At 38.6% G+C, this 20,497-nt stretch overlaps 2 protein-coding genes across 4 annotated transcripts in view; both read right to left on the bottom strand.

The window, feature by feature from the left end:
• LOC125771996 (uncharacterized) overlaps positions 1-20,497 on the bottom strand; it is a 439,681-nt gene that overhangs the window by 300,275 nt on the left and 118,909 nt on the right. The gene's annotated exons all lie outside the window — the stretch shown is intronic.
• Positions 1-20,497, bottom strand: part of LOC125771954 (tyrosine-protein kinase Dnt) — a 60,347-nt gene that overhangs the window by 22,239 nt on the left and 17,611 nt on the right. For all 3 annotated transcript variants that reach the window (XM_049443173.1, XM_049443174.1, XM_049443175.1), the window contains 4 exons: positions 14,017-14,254; positions 10,928-11,096; positions 8,515-8,663; positions 7,949-8,103 (listed from right to left, as the gene is read on the bottom strand). In XM_049443173.1, the coding sequence (XP_049299130.1) occupies positions 7,949-8,103; positions 8,515-8,663; positions 10,928-11,096; positions 14,017-14,254 (711 nt within the window). The remainder of the gene's footprint in view (positions 1-7,948; positions 8,104-8,514; positions 8,664-10,927; positions 11,097-14,016; positions 14,255-20,497) is intronic.

The raw sequence follows: 20,497 nt of genomic DNA, 5'->3' as shown, positions 1-20,497 counted from the left end.
CGTTTGTCGAGGTGGGAAAATGGGAAATTTTAGGCCCGATTGCACAAGCAAACCGAAAAGTGTGGGGTTGTGGGGCCGATGGGTTGTTGGGAAGGTCCTTGGGATATTGTACTCGAACCGCAAGATCGAAAGACCGACATGGCACAACACAGAAGAGCGAGTGAATTGTTTTTGTTGCGTCTTCATACCGTGCGTAAGGATTGGCCAGATTGGAAGGGATTCCATGTTTATGGCATTTCATTGATGATTAGAGAAATTTGATAAGCCAACTAAAGCTTCGCTAACAGAATCGATACGGTGCGTTTTGGACGAGGGAAATGGGTGAGTTGATTCGGCAAAGAATGGTTGACGTTGTTTATCTCGTCGGCAAATCGATTGCCAGTGGAGTTAATGCTAGGCCGTAAGGCGTTGGGCATTACTTTCATTAAGCTTTAGATTGGTTTAGCACTTTGAAAGGATTGACAAAGAAACCAAGGAGAGCAAAACGATAAAGATTTAGGACGGATTTAAAGGATTAAAGACAAACGGAATGACAGGATTTAAGCTGGAATCAATGAAACTGATTCAAATTAATATTTGTCTTAGTATTCTTAAAGATCAGTTTTACCGAAAGAAGTTAGGTGAATGTTTAAGTATGATTATCTCACACAACAGAATGTTTGGGCCATTTGCAATATCTTTTATAAATGTGTAACAACACCAAGCACAAAGGAACAAAGCCCGTTTCCATTTAGTAAAACTTGAACGGTAATGCAACGTAGGGGCCAACGTTGGAGCACTGTTTCCGTGGCCTTTCAACGCTAACTAATCGCCTAAATGCGATAGCATCTCGATAATTGAGAGCTTTTTCTTTCGCGAAAAAGCGTGATTGCATTGATAAAGCCACCATAACCGTTCCTAGCGAGCTAACCCTCGAGCTTGATTTTGTCTGCAGAATCCTTTCCAGCACACATACACCTAGAGGAGGTCTGGTCTTTGCTTCTGGTATAAAAATCGTGGTTCGTTAGCAAACCCGCTCGGTGGATGAGCGCGTATTCCATTGGCGCATTATATTCCGAACCGGACTCCGGAAGATAGCGAGTGGCGACCGGCTGCTGAATAAAACATGGCTCCACTTTCAATGAAATCGGTGGTATTCATTCGCAAAAAAAAATGTGGCAACACCATCTCGAGAGGGTAGCTCGAAGCCTTCGTGTGAGGGATGGAAGTGTCGGTTGTACCGGTTGATAAATGGATGGCAGAAGCCGCTGGTCAAAAGGAATGCAACGGCTAGAAGGAACGGTACGGAATACTCTATTGTCAGTTTGAACTCCGGTTTCCATCCATCAACACCCGTGCGTTGTTGAAATCGGCGGGAGAAAAATAGTACCCCAGCACTTAGCATCGGTGCCAACGGGGATTGTGCTTTTGGGTGGATGGAATAGTTCTAATAGTGGAGTGGGTTTTTCCCCGAAAAGAATTGGTATTTATATTTTTTGTCATGTTTATAGAACTAATTTCGGACTTCTTTGACATTACCACGTGCACTTCTTCTGCTTGGCTTTTAACGACCTTACAGGTCACGCCGGCCGTTTCTGGCTTACTCTACTCCAACTAGAGTTTCTGGATATAGTGAACATAGTATTCTAGAGTGATATCATTGGATTATACTAAGCTCTCTGAGTGAGACACATCAGAAGACATAGATTGAACACTTGGCGAAACAAAATAATTTTTTAAAGAAGACTTAGTACTTTGGTAATCAACTCGCACAGCAAATTCCATTTTTTTATATTATACATCTTTAGAAATACTTACACATTATTGCAATTTTTTTAGAAAATATATAGACTATCTCAAAGTATATAATTTTTATTAACAATGTAGATAAATAATACAGTAATTTCTTTTTAATTTTTTTATCAGAATGTTACGCTGCTTCTTGAAGATGCCCAACATGAGAAAATGTTTCCACTTTGTATACATTTCTTGGCATATCAAACAATATCTTTTAGGTTAAAGTATTTTGATTGTTAAGGAATTAAATCTCATGCTGATTGTGGATTCCATTAGAGTTTCCACCGAGATGAGAAATCTATGATTCTTACACGTCGTTTAGATTGTAACTGTTTATTTCTATGTCAAGTCCAGATCATTTCAGTCCACTTGTCTAATCCTACGAGCTTATTAACTATTCTAGATAATGCATCCCACTAACTGAAATGCAATGCCATTAATGCAATGCAATTAATTAATGCATTTAATACAGAAAGCTTCCAAACTATTTGATGCACCCCATAAATCCAGCGCCAAAGCAAAGAGTTGCAATGAATTGCTGTTTCGAAATTCTTTCAGGAAGAGGATACTACACAGCTGGAAGTGGTAGTGACGTTAAAAGAAGACAAAAAAAAAACAGGACTGAAAAATAACGAATCCTACGAATCAACTGCAAGCATTACAGGAGATATTCAAGCGATGTTCGGTGTTGCGGGTGAGAAGATATGTAGCGGAGAAGAAAATATTGCAAGACACTGCAGCAAAATTGTCGTACTATGTCACTGAATACGATTCAGCAGAGATGATGAAGAGAGATGATTGATACAATGTAGTGTTTGGATTTTCTTGCTTTACTGTGCACAATGCTTAAGTTCATGAAGCAGCTTTTCTTTAAAGAAGTGTGTACATATGTTGCTCGAAAGAGTTAGTTTTGTTAATGTTAAGAATTGTGTCACAAAATGAGTAAAACATTTATAAGAGTTAGGATGGAATGTTTTATTAAACAAGTTTTCTTTTTTGTTGGAAAGTGTTGGAAAAAATATTTCTCCATAAAAAAACCTTTGGAAAGAACTTTTTCAAATTGAATAGTACCACTGTGTTAACAATGCATCAAGCACACGTCAGAGTGTGTACAATAAATCGAAAATAAACGTTCTAAGTGAACCATCTGGACCGACGTACCAAGTGTTCCGAGCATCGTGAACGTGCCAGTCCAACGGTGTGGCTAGTTTAGTGTGGTGTAGATCAAACGTAAAGTGTCGTTACATGGGATTGTGTAAAACGTCAACGATTACAACTGTCGTACGCTCTGGACCGTGTGCTCAACAAGTCCACATCGGTTGGCACGTAGCCAAAGCTAAAGAAACGGTTTGTTCCAACCCGGCAGTTGCAAGTTAGCAACTTTGAAAGAACAAAGCTTTGCAGAAGCGTTTTTACAGTGCGCTGTTGACAAAAGGGTGGTCCACACGATAAAAGCTTGATGATTAATTGCATCAATAGTTCACCAATGTCCGTGGTGCATCACAATCAATTATACAGCAGTGGATAAAAGAATGTTCGTGATGTTTTCCCACTTCGATTCGTCCACCTACAGAAGGGGAACAAGTGGTTAAATTGTACCTGGTTAAGAAAATTGGTACGAAAGATAATGAAAGAAACCGAACGCTATTTGATCATTTATTAAAACTCCATTCACTTTGATCTCTCCTCCAGCAGGAAACGGATCCACGAAGAAATTTATTATAGCGAACCTTTTAGCATGCGTTATTTTCCTGAAAGCATATAATTTCACCTCCCTCCCGGTGGAGTCCGTTTTTAACCTTGCCGAGGATGAGTTTACCGCAGCATATTTTACCGTCGTAAACACAACCGAACTAACGCCGGAGAGAACCAAGCATTCCGCACCTATTCGCTTTGTGTGTTGTTTAGTTTAGGATATTTTTGGTTTTTCACCCAAACCACCCCAAAAACGTGACTTTCCTTGTCCACAGAGTTGTCTCGGTTGTCACATTTTGTCCGGACGCTTGGGTGCCTGGGATCTCATTTCCCGACGTAACGTAGCGTCCGGAGACGCTGTTCATTTCTTCCAACTCTTCCCCCAGGTGGAGTGAGGTCCTTTTGTGTTATGAGTCCCGGTTGCACACATTATCTCGGGTGGATTTTTGCAACAACGTAACACCAAAAAAAAACTGTCAACCCCCAACTTGTTCCGTGCCACCGAAGCAAACGTCGGTCAACCGATAAGGGCGGACGGTGGTGTTGTTGAAAATGATGAAAGGCAGTGGGAGCTGGGTTTGTTTCTTTTACAAACCGACAACCGACACAGGGCGGAAGGATTAAAGGATGGAGTTTTTCATTGTCTACGTGGATGGTTGTTCCCAACGGGTCGGTTGAAGGGGGACAAGGGGTCACATTCAAAATTAATGATGAAAATGTCATTAAAACACACTCGTGCAAGGGGGTGTACATGCCCACTATCGAGCGATCGCTTTCGCTTGTACCTTGCGGGCAGGAAACTTCTTCATCGAGAGTGTAAACAAAACTTTGCCACGGTTGCTGTCCGTGTGCGACTCACCATTAGCGCAAAAAGGTGGCAGCTCAGAATGGAATGTGAAGTATGTTTGGGGAAAAAAACTGGCCGGGTGTTAATGGTCGGTGGTGTCAAAAACTGGAAACTTTTCTATAATGGTGTGACATTCCATACTGTTGTAGTTGATGTGGTACCTTCACACACCCCCGAACGTATGGAACGTTATAATTAATGAACATTTGTTAGTTATGTTTCGAACTTACTTAAGGATTTTTTTTGTCCAAGCTGCTTATTTCCCACCTTTTCCATTATTGTTCTTTACTGGCATTTAAACAACTAAACCACTACAACGATGTAATTGATAATAACTACCGATGCAGGTGTTGGAATGCCTCCGTAATCGTTCAGAAATGCTTGAAATTTACCGCTTCGCGGGCGCTTAAACCGATTTTCCCAAACACTTTTCACCGCATTGTAGGGATTAGTGAAGAGTGAGAGCGAGACTTATGTATCATTATCTCACCTTTCCGTCAACATCAGTCAGCAGTCTGGCCCCTTTTGTTTTACCAGCATGGACAGAAAAAAAGGCACGACGACACCGGGCGCAACGACTGAAACAAATATCTCGTTACAAATTGTGCCCAAGCTTATGTTTTTGTGTGTCTCTGTATGTGGCAAGTTTAGCTTGTCCGCAACCTTTTGTGGACCCGATGGAACCGTGGCTTCCCGAAGCCCGAAAAGTGTCACCATTTTGTTGTTTTGTTTCGTTTTCTCTCACTTCTGTTTGCTTTTGTGCGTCGACTTGTTAGTGCGGTGTGTTAGTATTTTGTGGTGATAAAAGCTAAAACCGAACACCGACCACACTGCAGTGTGCCCTGTATATCAAGCGGATCATTTTCCCATTCGTTTTCCCTTCCATCTTTCCTCCGTTTTTTTTTCGAAAGGAAGTTTCGAAAAGGATAATGGCTAGGGGAAACCTAAAGGCTGAAGGTTGGAGAAAGGAATTCAAGGTATTAAGGAGGACAGGAAGGAAAGGGAGTGAAGGAGGAAATTTCTTGTGAAAAATGACTGGTCTCATCTTTCGGGGTTTTCCTCACAAAGAGTCTCATTATTGTTATTAATTTTTAACTAACACCTCTGGCACTCAGGGACGGGTGGAAAAATCGTGCGCGAAGTCGTTCACTCAATTTATGTCACCGGCAAATGGGTGAAGGTTCCACGTGGACGGTGTGACAATGCGGATGCGGATACAGTTTTTTTTCGTTTTGTGTCCGCTCTCTTTATTAAGGAAGGTTTTATTTTTTTTCTTTTTTTTGTTGGTCACAAATTATGATGGCTTTCTTCGAAGGAATGCTGATTAGTGGCAGGGGTTTGATAATGCCATTCGTAGTGAAAAAAAATCTTTTAAATTCCAATCGTAAAGTAAAGAAAATATAAACTTTGAATGGTTTTCTTAATTATTAACTAAATATCAATTAATAAAATTACAGTTATAAAGCGTTTTAAGCAAAGTGTTTCCAAATTATCATAAATACTCATGGAAATACCTTAACTCTTCTCACGTAGTAACTTCCATTCGATTAGATTATGTCCCATTTAATATTGCTTCAAACTTTAATCACACAATCACCATTCCCATTTAAAGCGAATGTCAAACTTCAAACCGACCGTCTAAATGCGTTTGATTTGCTGTAACTTTACAGTCGTACGGTTTTCTTCCCACCTGGTCCGTTGATTGACGCTTTCTGGCATGGAGTTTTGTGTTGATTCTTGTGCTTCTTTTTGTTCCGTAAGGATATTGATGGAAAATTTGCCACATTACTTTGAAGAAAAAAAGACGAAATGGAAGGAGGAGCTGGGTGATGATACGCTTTTCCGAACTTTAACCGGGGGGTGAAAATGGAAATTCCCTACTTTCTATTCAAATTGCTTAATTTTCAATTCGGTGACAAATTTTCGATACGCTTTACGTTACGGTTGAGGTGCTTTTGGGAGGTGTTGTCCCTCTTGTTAGGTGGTACGGTTACCGGGATACCTTGCTTGCACGTCAACCGATACAGTGAGTAAGGATAAAAGAAGATTTTTTTTTAACAGTTTCTTTTATCTTACAATGTTAGACGCTTTGGGGGATAAGTGGTGGAGGAAAATTATTTTTCACGCTATGAATAATGAGACGGTCATTATTGATTTTTTTATTTGTGTTGTGGAAAATAATTTTCACCCAAACAATGGAAACATGCTGGGTGCTATTCTTTGATGTTGCAGAAGGTTGGTAGTATGGTAGTAATTTTGAGGTAAAATTTGCTCTTACTAGTTCTTAACTTAAATTAAGGTAATTAAAATAATTAGTTTTTCAAAGCACTAAATATATGTTTGGACGTTTTTTGGCTAATACAGTGTGTAACACAACTTCACAACCACTATTTTCGTTTGAGAATAAAAATGATGTTCGAAAAAGTTATGCAGAATAAATACAATATTTGTGTTGAAGAGGAGCTGTCGCAGACCAAGGAAAAACATTTCAAAAGCTTTTTTTCTAATTATTTACAATCGGATGTCGATTTTCACGATGCTTTAGTGACGTTTTAATAAACCTACACCGCGTTTAATTTAATTTCGTCCAACTTTTTTAATAAAGCTTGCAGGCGTTACATCAATGATGCATAAATCGTTTTGGAAAAAATATTTACGCTGTCTTATGACGACTCAACACAAGACTACCGGACCAATCAGTTTGATTGGAATACTTCATTTTCATAGGATTGTTTTTAGGGTTAACAATCCTAAAGTAATTACATGATTTTTACAAATCCATTCTTTGGAACAAATTTCAAAAACACATTGAAATATGTTCCAACTCTTAGAAATTGTTTTTCAAGTTACCGGAATTAAGAAATGCTTAAAAGGTGTGGCACTGATAAACAAAAAAAAATCCAAGATAATTGTATGGTTGTGATCGTCAAACGCATACAAAATTACTTAAAAATACAAAAATATGTTAACATTATGCATGTATTATGCAAAAATATGTCAACACAAAATAAAAAAAAAAGTTTGTGTATGAATTTGAAAATATCCTGTCACATGGAAAAATACAAAAAATCATTTACTATATATTACATAAACCGGTTCTCGAACAGGCAAAACAATGTGTTAAATGTTATGTGTAAATATTAAAATTTCGTTACAGTTTGTTTTTATTTCTACGTTTTGTTATTTATAGTGTTTTGTATATCTTTTCACAAGTACAAATTTCCAAATCCCGACATGAAACTGTTGTGGATTTTTTTTGGTGGTACAATTAGAAAGGAAAATCTATAGCTCAATGCAGTAAAATTGTACCGTGAATATTTATGCCACATTTTCTATCTTTACCCCTCCAAAATACAATCTATGCTTACTTTATGGACCGTACGATAAAAGATATCAACTTCACCTTGTAGTAAATCAAAAAAGAATAGAGCGTCCTGTGCAAACATTTGGATTTCCGAAATGTAAGGAACAAGCGAGGAGCAAGTGGACACTCCACTCAACATCCACAATGGTTGAAAATCAGTACGCGAGTACCCTCGTCAGGCATTTTGTGTGCGGAGAGAGAGAGAGGGAGATGCAACGGAACAACACCCCTGCACGGATGTTTGTCGAGTGAAATGGACAGCTTACCTGAGTTAGCTGGGATGAAGCGTAGTAGGACACCCGGGATGGACAGACCGATTCTGGCTTGGCGTAGACCGATTCCGTCCCCGTTGCGGTTCCATTTTGCCCTAAGGGCAGAAGAGCTGTCGCGTACGGCGATGGCGAAGGGGTGCTGCGAAACCCTGCAAGTGAATGACGCCCGGAAGCGCAATAGGAGAACGTTACACGAACAGCAGCGATCGGTACCGCCGTTTCGTTGGATTGGGTTCGGTGTGTGTGTTTGGCAAGAACCCATTTAGATACGGTTCATGTTTATGTTGGATGGAGACTCTGGCAAAAGGCACCTTTGCATGATGATTGCAAGGTTTGTTTTCGGGAAAACATGACAAACAGGGTGCGTGGGATGGAGAGAATGGTGGCACAAAGCGGGAATCAATTTGAAACTTAGAAACATTTAATTAAAGTAAATTTAGAAGGGAACATTTTAACAACAGAAAGGATCGTGTGTTTTTTGCCATAATTGTAAAAGAGAGAGAAAGACAGAGAGAGAGAAAAAAAAGGAAAAGGAAACTCTTCGCTAAAGTGACACTTACACGACTTTTTCGATTCGCTGATGGGGTATTTGTTGAGGCTCGCTATCGTTGCGTAGGAACCACTGTTAGCACTAGGCGGGCGTCCCAAGGGATCCAACCGGATGAAAACATTCTGATGGCTACCGTATGCTGCAGTGGTGAAGCTGGTGCTGTAGGCAAAAATAGAAGGGAATACAAAAAAAAAGCACACAAACACAAACACAGAGGGGTATTAATAATACAACCGACATCGACATCGAATGGGTATAGAGTGGAAATATTTACAAACAGTAGTACTGCCAATCGATCCGGTTGCAATGGGATCTACCCAGCTCATTGGAGCATTGCAAGAGGGATGCAATGCAAAAAGGGTAGTAGATGAGAACAAAAAAAAGAATATCGATGAAGCATAAATTCCGGCTCCTTTTATCCCTTAGTGCATTGGCAGTACCGTTGGAACAGATGGGTAGACAGTATGGGAACATTGGGGCAGCACGAAAAAGGGATTATCTGGTGTCCTGTCTTGCGTTTCAAAAATCTGTTCCAGCACCCGTTTTGGGTGTTGACAAGACGATGGTCCACAAATACACCCAGACACACACACAGACAGATAAACTTGTGGAACAAGGCAACCATTCTCATCCGTTGGCCACAGCCACGGTAAAATGAACATGTTCAGACATGTGTTACCAACGGATGGTCCGAGTTTGCTGAGTTTGCCCGAGAAACATGACATGGTGCTGAAGTGGCCGTGGATGTGCATGTTCTTGTACGAGAAACAAGACCGATATTAGCACGTTGGTCGGATGAGATTGCAAAACACTGTTATTACAGTAAAGACACGTGGAACATGGTTGGAAAAGTATTACATCCAGCAACAAAAAAAAGTTGATGCCAGTTGACGTGCAAACAGGTATTGGCCACGTTTGTGATCGAGCATCGTGTTCATCTTTTTTTTCGGAAGGTTTAGTCATATTTATTTCATTCATAAAACATTTAAAAAACATTCCAAGGAATGATAATTAAATTGCTTTCCTTTGGAATCTTTAGGTTGAAACTTGAAGCAATTTCTCAATTTACTGGAGTACTCTTCTCAAAGATCTTGATTTTTCAGATACATTCTTACTTCAGACTAAAGCGTCCATCATATCCAGTAAGTTTAAAATCTCAAAAATGTACTTTAAGTATCTGTTCATTATACGTTACAACTAGAACTAATATCATCGATTATGGTGAGGCCCGTAGTAAGACACTAAGCTCGAGATACTAAGCATCTGCTTAGTTTTCCTATCCAATGATCTGCCGCCGAAGACAAAACAATCGAACATTAAAAAAAAATCTGATCAAACATTCTTGGCTTCTTATTTAGCACAAAATGCCTCGTGTAATTTGGCTGGCTCGGGTGACTTCGGTAGTGGCACCGGTTTCACACGACGGGTTCGGGTATAAAATCCCACCTGGACATTTCCTTCATTGCAAGACCTATAAGGCTACTTGGTTAAAATAAATTTGGAAAAATCAGAAATGGTCGGCATAATCTCTTAAGAGAGGTAGAGACATTTTGCAATTGCGGGGAAATCTCGAAGTTTGGTCTAATTTACAATGAATTATTATTCTGTTCACCGGTCTCTACACTACAGGACTAGGTATCAAATCCCAATCGGACCATATCTCCGTCAAGGAAAATCAGAAATTGCAGGTCTAAGTTCTTCCTTGAGGCTGAAGTGCCATATAAGAAGAAGAGAATCATGGATCGAAATGCTCCGGATGGGATTTGATTTCTCACATCCTACCATCTTCATGTCTTCGGTCAGGGCCGCTGCTTTTTCCTATATGGACATATTAATTATCTATCGAATTTGAGTAACATACGGTCCTAATAGGATTTTAACCCAGACACGACAATTTTTTTATAGCCGTACATAAACGACTGTACTATTTGACCGGTTGTAAAAGTATCTGTTCGATAAGCCAATATAAAACAAAAATGAGCAGTACATGATAGACGCATTTTTGATAATTTTTAGCATTTAAATGTTTAACATCTGAAAATGATGTATTTTTTTTGGTTGAAAAAAATTAAACATTTAAATGTTTAATAATATGTGAAATGAACTCAAAAGAAAATTAACGATATTTTTTCCTGCCATTGCACTTAAAGAAATTTATGTTTTATTATTATTAAAACAGTATACATAAAATGTTGAAAAGTTGTGTTTCTTTTGCTGTTTTTTTTCTTTGTTTTTGTTTGTTTCAATTTCAAGGGTAGAAATGGAAAAACATGAAAATAGTTTATGTACTAAAAACACCAAACAAACTAAATTTTGATAAAGCATGTTTTTATATAGTTAAAAAAACGCACGCTTTATAAAGGAGCGATAACGTACTGTTAATGTTAATATACCATAATTGTCATTTATCCCATTTTACTTACTGTAACGAGTCCTGCCGAATTTGTTTTCGTGCCCGGACGTACATCGCACTGGCAATGAGTCCCACCACCAGCACAAGACCCAGTGCACAGGCGGCCGCACCCAGTAAGGCTGGTCCTTGCTGTGGTGCTATTTCGGCAGCCGGTAAACGATTCCTTGCCGGGTGCATACCTGTAAGAGAGAAGAAAAAAAACGGATACCATGTTTGTTTGTTTAACACAACTTGTAGGAGAAAACAAGCAACTTGTTGTGCTTGTAGGAGAAAATTTGTCACTAAACATTATTTAACCGTGCGGTTAGCAAATCCGTAACTTCCGTTTTAATCTTCGAAAAACGTTGGTCCCGGTGCGTACCGGTGGTGGTGCTGGTGGCAACTTTTTTCCCCGTTTGGAATTTATATTTCCCATTTTGTGTCTTGTTTGTCTGTGGGTCTTTTGCTAACAGCAACGCCCCAAAAAGCAGGCGTCCCATTTTGTCGATAGGCACAGCACAAAACAAACATTATTTTTTATCGACAGTACGTAGTATCGTTTTCGGCAGCGGGCGGAGGCTTAAGGAGTGCTTTGCTCGTAATAAACTCGCGAGAAAACCTCGATTAATACACGGTACCTAGTTGTGGTTTTTTGGGATGGGCGAGTTTCGAAGTATTTAATGTAACACGATGTGCGCTTTCGCGATAGTGTTCTAGCCAGCGGTGGTTGAGAATTTCTTTGTTTATGCTTGCGGATACGGGCAGCGCAGGCTGTAGGGATTAATTGAAATTTATCGCATTCTTACGGTGAGAAAATGTATCGTTGGTGTGAGGGAAAATATTTGACGCTAGTTTCCGGTAAGGATGGTACGAACGCAACGAAAAAAGGGAAGTTTGCTTAAGACTAACTCAACCAAACCCAAAAAGCAAATAGTGATCTGTTCTAATGCCCTTTGGTATTACGTGAGATTTTTTAATTAAAATAAAATAACAAATGATTTCTTTTTTTTTTTAATAATCAAGCTCTGCTGTGATGCTGCTAAATATTCCTAACCCAAACGTTATCGGAATAAATTAGTTCCTCGATTCATGTTGACTTCACAACGAATGAATTGGTTATCACGCAAGAAATAGCAAAACAGAAATTCAAAATTATAAGCCATTGGGATTGTTTGATTTTTCATTTTCCTTCCTGATTCCTGTGTGCGTGTGAATATTTTATTCTAAATAATCAGTTCTAAATCGGTTCACGGTCTGCCGTACGGTTTGGGGGCTTGCACAAAAAGCCATACAGAGCAAAAGCAAATCGAAGCCATCAATTTGCATTTTATGCCGCATCGATTTGAAAAGCGATATCAACCCCTTTTTCCCTTATTGCAATAACGAAGAAAAAAGAGAAGAAGAACAGGCCTTCAGTGAAGATGGGTTGAATGAATATGATGCAATCAACATTCGATAGATTTGGGTCGGTATGATGGCCGGGGCAAGTAACACGAGAACGGTAGATCCCAATTTGGAACGAAAATGGTGAGTGAGTGAAAAAAAAGGACGCAACCGTTTTAAGTTTGGGGAGACCTAGCAACCTGGCCATGGTTCAGGTTTTCCGCTCTTCGTCGAATATTGTAAGGAAAAAGGATGGCAAATAAAATATTTGCATTTGTCTGCATACATTTTCGCTACCATATTTCCATACCGATAATCGAGTTATTGTAGATGTGATGGTTGAAAATATATTATACGAAAGCTAAAATGCACTCATTTATAACAAAAAAGTATGTTTTCCCTAATGAAGAATTATAAAAATAAATGTATCAAAAAGGGTAGAATATTAGAAAGCGCGAACAACACGTGGTCGTGCAGTTGCATGCATGTAGGCGTACGCATAGAGATTGCACCAAGCATAATTTAGCTTCAATTTATGCTACTGATTCCATGTTTGATGTTATGAAATAATCTTAAAAATAATATGGAGTATCTGAACAAAGAGTGGCCGACTGGTAGCGCTTGGCACAACTATCTAGAATTGACTGACGCGTTTCGAATCTTCACTGTGAATTTGTAGTCTCGGTGAAAGACGACCATTTTTTTAAAAAGTGTGCAAAAAAGGAGTTTGTACAAGCAAAACAGTGTCACAACTCGGACAAAAATTCTTCTTTCAATCATGATTTTCGCTATCGATTAAAAAAAACGATGGATATAATGTTATCTTCACAATGTGAAAAATCACAGTTCAAGTAAAGGAATGGGAACTCTGAGCTGATGTTTAATATTTCATAAAATAATTATTTTCATTAATAAGCTAGATATAATATTTTTAAGCCTCCATTTGAATTTCAATGATTTACATATTTATGAAGAGTTTGAGTTGAGTTTTGAGCGTAAGATTCTAGTTCTCTTAAAGATATTAATTATTAAAGCTATGTATATTTTAGATATAAAATTATCTTCTAAAATATATAAAATAAATATAAAAAAATTCATATAAAATTGAATAAAAAAATATCAAAAACAAACAATAAAAAAATATCAAAAAAAAATCCAGAACAAATATTTTCAAAGTTTCCCTATGGTAATTCTCACAATTTCATAGCCAATGTTTCAAAAATTTCAATGAAACAACGGATTAATAATGATTGTGTTCAGTTTAGAGAAGTAGAAACTGGTAACTGGTATCTGGTATTAATAGTAACTGGTATCCATGTGAATTTCAAAAATGTAAATAAACATTAGCAATGAAATAAATACCATACATATATCTATTATCATTAAAGTGGAATAAAACATTTAACTGAAATGAAAAATTAATGAATTTTATTTATTAATGTATTAATTTGTTGAGTCTTTTACTTATCATTGAAAAAAATGCCCAATTAATTTGATTAAAATAAATCAATACTATTTATGATAACAATGATCAGTTAAAGTAGCCTCATACATTAATTTGATCTTAACACTTTCTATGCGCCAAGATGTATGCAACCAAAGATACAAAAACGTTGTAAGTAGTTTGTAACATTTTTTAACTTCAAAGTCTCCAATTGATCCGCTTTTTTAAAGACTTCAACAAGAAAAACCAACTACCCCTCCTACAGATGAATTCACCCGAACCTTCATTCTCACCTTTGATGCAAATTTTGTTCCGCTTAATAATCAACTTGGTGTCATTATGCTTCGGTGGTCCCTCGACGTGCAGATGAATACCGACCGGTACCTCTTTGGTGACATTCCCCCAGCAAACCAGATGTACGGTGAAGCTTTCGACCGTGCGCGGTATAATGCCGCTGGTCGGAATGTCGAGCTCCGGATGCTGTACCGCCCCTTCGTTGTCATCGTAGTGGACCGATATCGTGTAAGGAAGCTGCAAATAGAGATGGAATGTGACCAATGAATAAAGCGAACGCACACTTAAGGAAAACGAACGCCAAAAGGAAGAAAACCGACAGTTACACTGGATGGTACAAATTACACGTTTCTATCTCGCTAAATGGAACATCCTAATTGATGATAATCGAAGAAGGATGTTCGATTCAGCGGGACAGTAATCATCACCAAGCGCCAACGAAAGTACCAGCAAACGAAGTAAATTAATATTCAATATTGAATCAGCATTGGTGATGTACGAAATAAATTTACCGATAATGATTTATCGTGTAGCAATGAACGAAAGCGTTTCAGCAGAGATGTTTAATGAAGCTGGATGGAGACTTCGGTAGCTTCAGTGAACCGACACGGCGGAATACGGATCACCAAAAGATGGACGAGCGTTGGCATAAAAGTTTAGCGCAACTTTCCGCACCAAAACACTCACACCGAGCAAAAGTATGTAACGATGCTTTTAATTAAAATTTTCGAGACCCACTGGTGACCTAGGGCGGACGGGTGGACTGGTTTGGGTGATTGATCTTTGAAGCGCAGTTGATTGAGTTGGCAAGTTTTGTTCGGGCACACTCATCCACTAACCAACCGTGGTGAAATGGTTAATGAAGTGGAACATTTTTAGATGAACTGAAGCGTAGCGAGGCCAATTAAATATGTTGTGTGACTGCATTAGAAACAGGCGAACATTTTAAGGACTTTAAGGAAGTTGAGTTTATTATAGAAAACAAAAAACAGAATGCAATGGATTTGATCTTTTTCCATTTAAAACTGGTTCTCGTTGGTACAGATAAATCATCTAAAAGTAACAGGAAATTAAACTGGAAGTTTATGGACAAAATTCAATCAACGTGAGACAAAAACCACTATATTATTCACAATGGACATGAGCAATGGGCACGATCGATTCAGCTTCGCCAGCAACATACTCTAGCCACCGATGGCCGCCGACTTTGCATTCGCAGGTGGCGATAAAACAATCGAGTCTCCTGTCTGACACTCTCGGAATCTAATTAAAAACAACAAAGAGAACTAATTGATTCTCGTCTGCACATTCGTCGGTAATCGCATTAAGGGGCAAGAGCAACAAATAGCCTAGACCGTGTTGCCTCCATGTTTGGGATGCATGGTTCCAGATTCCACGGAGTCCCTAGTTTCCGTAGGTGTGTGTGTGTGTGTGTGGGCTTGGAAGCTGTTGCACGATTCTATAAAAGGTCTGCCGTCTGCATTCACAACAAACAACAAAAAAAGGTAGTATGGAGAATGTAACAAGCTCGGTGATGTGAAGCCAAGTAAATAAGGGAATTGTGAAACGGAAACACTTCCAAAGTGGCCATATTTATTGGAAAACTTATTCCTGCTACTCTCGCGCATATGATTCGGGATGAAATTTTGTTTTCAAAAACATATTTAAAACGCAAAAAAGGCTAATTTCATTTGTCCACCATTTTGGATGGTGGTTTCTACAAACGGAAGACGTGCCCACCATCGGTTAATTTTGCGAAGACCCAATCAGGGATGTATTTTGATTGAATTTTGATTTCGACCGTTGTTTTGCAGCGTAACACGACTCGGGATGATTAATTGAGTTTTGTTTTCGGGGCGGAATTTGTCAACGTTCGAAAGTTCAAGTCGCTGTGTTGGTTGACAAATTAAATTTTCCGTCCCAGGAACATTTCCGCCCGTAAGCCGGAACCGTACCTTAGGGTCACCGTACGAGGTCATCTCCGAGACATCTCGGAATGATAGAGAGAGAGAGAAAAAGAGAGATAGGTTCTGATTGCATTAAGGAGGCCCCGGTGTTTAGTCGGGGAAAACAGTTTTTCCCTTTTCTTTTCAGCCTTTTGACGGTTCCGCACGGAACTGAAAACTGAATCCGCGCACTCTGCATAACTTTATTAGTTCCGTCAGTTTGATGGAGTTTACTTACGTTAGAACTGGTTGCAAACCTTTTTTTTTCCTCTTGTTGGTTTAGTTTTTTTTTTGGGGAGGGTTTTGTTTTTAGCCTTCTTGAACGTTCAAAACTCACTCCCTTCAAAAAAGGATGAAAGAGCTATATTAAGGAAGATGGGTTCCATTAGCATGGCGAAAGTTGTAAAACCGTGCCTAATGGTGTTGCGTGTAATTTTATTATTTCAGCAAAAGGAAAGTGAGCCTTTCCATTTTAGCGAAGGTACGACCAAAAACCTCACCAGATGGAAGAATTAACCTCGGTAATCAAAAATGTCTTTTTTGTTTTGGGCTAAAAACCGGTGTGTTGCAGTGATAAAAGCTCACTTGGTTTGCCCCGTTTTGGTGCATTATCTCCCTTGCACTGGTGCCATTTTTAAAATGTAAAAGATTCCGTATTATAAAGATTTATTGGGGCAATGAAATGAAACGAAACCTCTTCTAGCACTTCCGGTATCTTCATCCCGGGGTTCGCCGAAAGCAAAAGTAATACCGTTTTCCGGTTTGAATGATGCCCGGCACAGCTATTGAGTGATAAATTTTCATTTCTGCTCGAAACCAACCGGACCATAAAGAATGGTACCGGAGATCGTACCGTTTCCTCCCATGGGAACCACCGCCAAAAGGACCTGACACCGAGCATCTGTTGAATTGAAGGGGTTACTGTGTCGGTTTCTGCACAGTCAGCACCAAAAAAAAAATGGAAGAATGAATGTTGGAAGCTATAGCTCCATTGAACAGGTTCCGCTTACAGCTAACAGTGAACGCTTCTAAATTTCCGTTTCGAAGTGGCACCAATCGGGCAAACAAACCGCACTTTGGGGTTTTCACACACAGTCTGTGTGTGTGTGTGTTTTTTTTTTGCTTCCATCACCCAATATACTGACCACCAATTCAACCCGAGTGGATTTGAGCGTATCGAACGAAATTGAAATTTATGGCCATCGGTCGAAGCGGAAGTGGCTCTGTTTTTTTTTTGCTCTTTCACACCGTATCATGTGTATGTGTGCGTGCTAAAGAAATGGTTCTTGATTTAAATTAATCCACTTGGTGATTTGAAACGTAAACCACCATCTTCCGCTTAAAGCGCATTTTTGGGAGCTTCTTACATTAGAAAGGAAAAAAAAAACAGAATCGCATAAATTGGCCTGAGAATGGAAACATTTGTATGTCTTTAATTTTCCTTAACACGTAAAAGAATGATAAGGAATCATTCAAATAATACGTAACACAGGTGGGATTTTAATAGGCGTTACATTTAAAATTATCAGTTTTGTGTTACTAACACAATTTGAGCAAAAATCATACATAAACCAACAGTTTTGTTTATGAAATATTACAGATTTTTGAGAATATTTTAAAATTCGCAGATAAAATATTGAATTCCGCTTGAAAGAATTCCATGAAGTGTCGACCCAAGTATCACGCAAATTGGGGAATAGACGGATATGCACTTGGGGTCCGTATGTAGTATTCACAACATTAGATTTGCTTAGGAGAAAGGCTATAATAGCATACACAAAATTTAGTTCTGGCCTCTCGAAAGTACCTAGAAGTACCGGTAAAATGCAGCATAAATTAAAGATGCAGACAAAGAGTAGAGTTAGCTCAGCAGTCCTTCAGGAGGTTTAAGTCTTCTTGAAGATCCATCATCCTGAACATAGTCTAGCTCAATTTATCGATTTATTTTATTAATCAATTTATCAATTAAGGAACTCAAGTAAAAATTGATGGAATGAAAAATGAGTGGAAATAAGGATCTAAACTTCTTATATGTGTATACTAAAAAAACCTTTGAAAAACCTTTAATCAATTTATCAATTAAGAAACTCAAGTAAAAATTGATGGAATGAAAAATTAGTGGAAATACGGATCTAAACTTCTTATATGTGTATACTAAAAAAGCCTTTGAAAAACCTTTAATCAATTTATCAATTAAGGAACTCAAGTAAAAATTGATGGAATGAAAAATTAGTGGAAATAAGGATCTAAACTTCATATATGTGTATAATAAAAAAACCTTTGAACCGATGGTACAAGAAATATTGCAAAAAAAAATAGATTTCAAGCCATCTGCATCGATGAGCAAAATCAGTCTGGCCAGACTGTTAGAATATACACAGCAGTATCCTGAATTTCTGTTAAATTTGTTACTAATTAAGGGATTATTAAAGGAATCAATTAAATGAAATTTTCGTTTCAATTTTGTTATAAAATGAGCTGGGGATTTTTGGAAATTTAATGTTACGTAAAAATTAAAAAATCTCTAATGATGCGTGTGTTTAGCCTATTTTAAGGTAGGTTTTCTTTTAGTACCGGCACAAAACGTGCAACCGTTTTTTTCTTCTATTCATTTCGCGTATTGCCTCCTGCAACCGTTGGTGCGAGAATGTAAAGCACGCTAGCAAAACTCAGCACAAAACTGTCATCGAATAATTTGCATAAAGTGGAAAAGTGCTACAGCAACTAATGGAACTCGTGGAACCACAAACCCACCGGGAACGGACAGGATGGCGCTAAAGCAAAGTAAACAGCAAAACAAAAACTCTTACAACACAGAACAAATGCAAAACAAAACGCTCAAATGAACCGCACGGTTTGGTGAACAGTTTTTATTCCCACACTCCCGTAAAAAAACACGTGGGTTGAGGGTGTAGTAAAAACACCCACCCATTGACATGTAAAATAAGTGTAAAAGAAAGCCAAACAACTGTGGAAAAGATAGAGCAGTTGGTGGTTGTAAAGGTTTTTGTTTGTTGCTTTGTTTTAGCAATTCTTATTACTGCCACCCCTCATACCAGAAGAGGTTTGTTTGCTTGTTCGGACGATTGTGAAGGGATTGTGGTGTTTCACTGTTCTTAACCAGCACAACACGAGTTCGAATGGTATGGCCCGAGGTTTAAGGACTTTATCAACTCTCTTGTTGGCTTAATGATAGCTGAATATTCCTTTTTTTACTTTTGCTCGGTTAACTTCTTCTGTTCCACGGTGCAAATTAGGTTGACCCAGTTTCGGTTCGGGCAGTTTGTCGTTTCCGGTTCAAACTTCTGGTCCACCATTCCCGAGAATAAATGTGGGAAAAATACATTCCAGCGTTTTGTTAGTACCAACCTAAACGAATGTCATCATCTTTCTTGTAACAGCTGGGAGATATGGAGATAGTTTGTTGCTGTACCATTGCTGTTGAATGGAAATTTTATTGAATACAGCAGGAGGAATAATTTCCCGTGTTTCTGTAAACTCCATTAAGAAGGGAACATAAAAAAAATTAGACCCATCCTGATTGACCGCGTTTTTGAGGCTTTGTGTTGGCAAAATTATAATGAAGGTGTTTCAAGGAAAAACTAAAAACATTCCAACGTTCTGTGGAAAAGACGAAGTCAAAATCGTCAGTATTTTGCTTTAGCTGCTTTACTTAAACGATAGACTACGTCTGCCACCTTATCGAAAAAAAAAGCACCATCACAAAGGATGTACCAAAAAGGGAAGTATGAAAAGCTTTCGCTCAATTTCCAATCCCTTGCGCTTCATTGTAATGTAGAGTTACACTTCCTTGTCTGTGGTATTCCTTTCCCCGTTCGAAAGCATGCTGCCGAAGATACGAGAGTAATCCACGTTTGTCGGGATCAGCGCCAAAAGCAGCATGTATGAAGTAACCACGACCACAACGCCACATCCCAGACACATGATCGTATCAAGTCATGCTTTTTATCTATCCAACACATCTCCTCATCGATGGTTATCGTAAGGTGGTGAGAGAACTTCCTCGTTTTTTGTTTTGTTTGGCCCATCTAGTCGGATGCAATTCCTGCTTAATGGTGCAGAATCGGTATCCATTGTTTACACTGCGTACGCTCATGTTTGCACAAAGCTGGCACATTCTACCGGGTTTCCCAAAGAGCTTTCAGGGAAAATAGACGAAAAAAAATAATATTGCGCTCAGACATCATAAACGTGATGAAACGCAAAAATTGTGGTACAGCACGAACGATTGAGCTTGATTGCTGGCGGATCCGTATCCATAAGCCGATGAGTGAAAGCTGTGTGCATTTCGATCGGTTATCGCATCATTGCACTTGATTGTGGTGAATAGAAAATATGCTGTATGAAGAAACAAAATTTGTACTATTTTTGGTAATATGAGTTTAATGAAAGGTAGATGAACCTAGAATGTTAAACTTTTTGTTGGGAAACACTAGAAATTCTTTGTTTTTAAAGACATTTCTTCTTCCTTTTGTGGCACTATAACCTTAAGAGATCTTGGTCATTACTAGTC

Source organism: Anopheles funestus, chromosome 3RL (assembly GCF_943734845.2).
Source record: "Anopheles funestus chromosome 3RL, idAnoFuneDA-416_04, whole genome shotgun sequence".
NCBI classification, from domain to species: Eukaryota; Metazoa; Arthropoda; class Insecta; order Diptera; family Culicidae; genus Anopheles; species Anopheles funestus.
The sequence above is the reverse complement of the archived record's forward strand: the minus strand, read 5'-3'. Positions and strand labels throughout refer to the sequence as shown.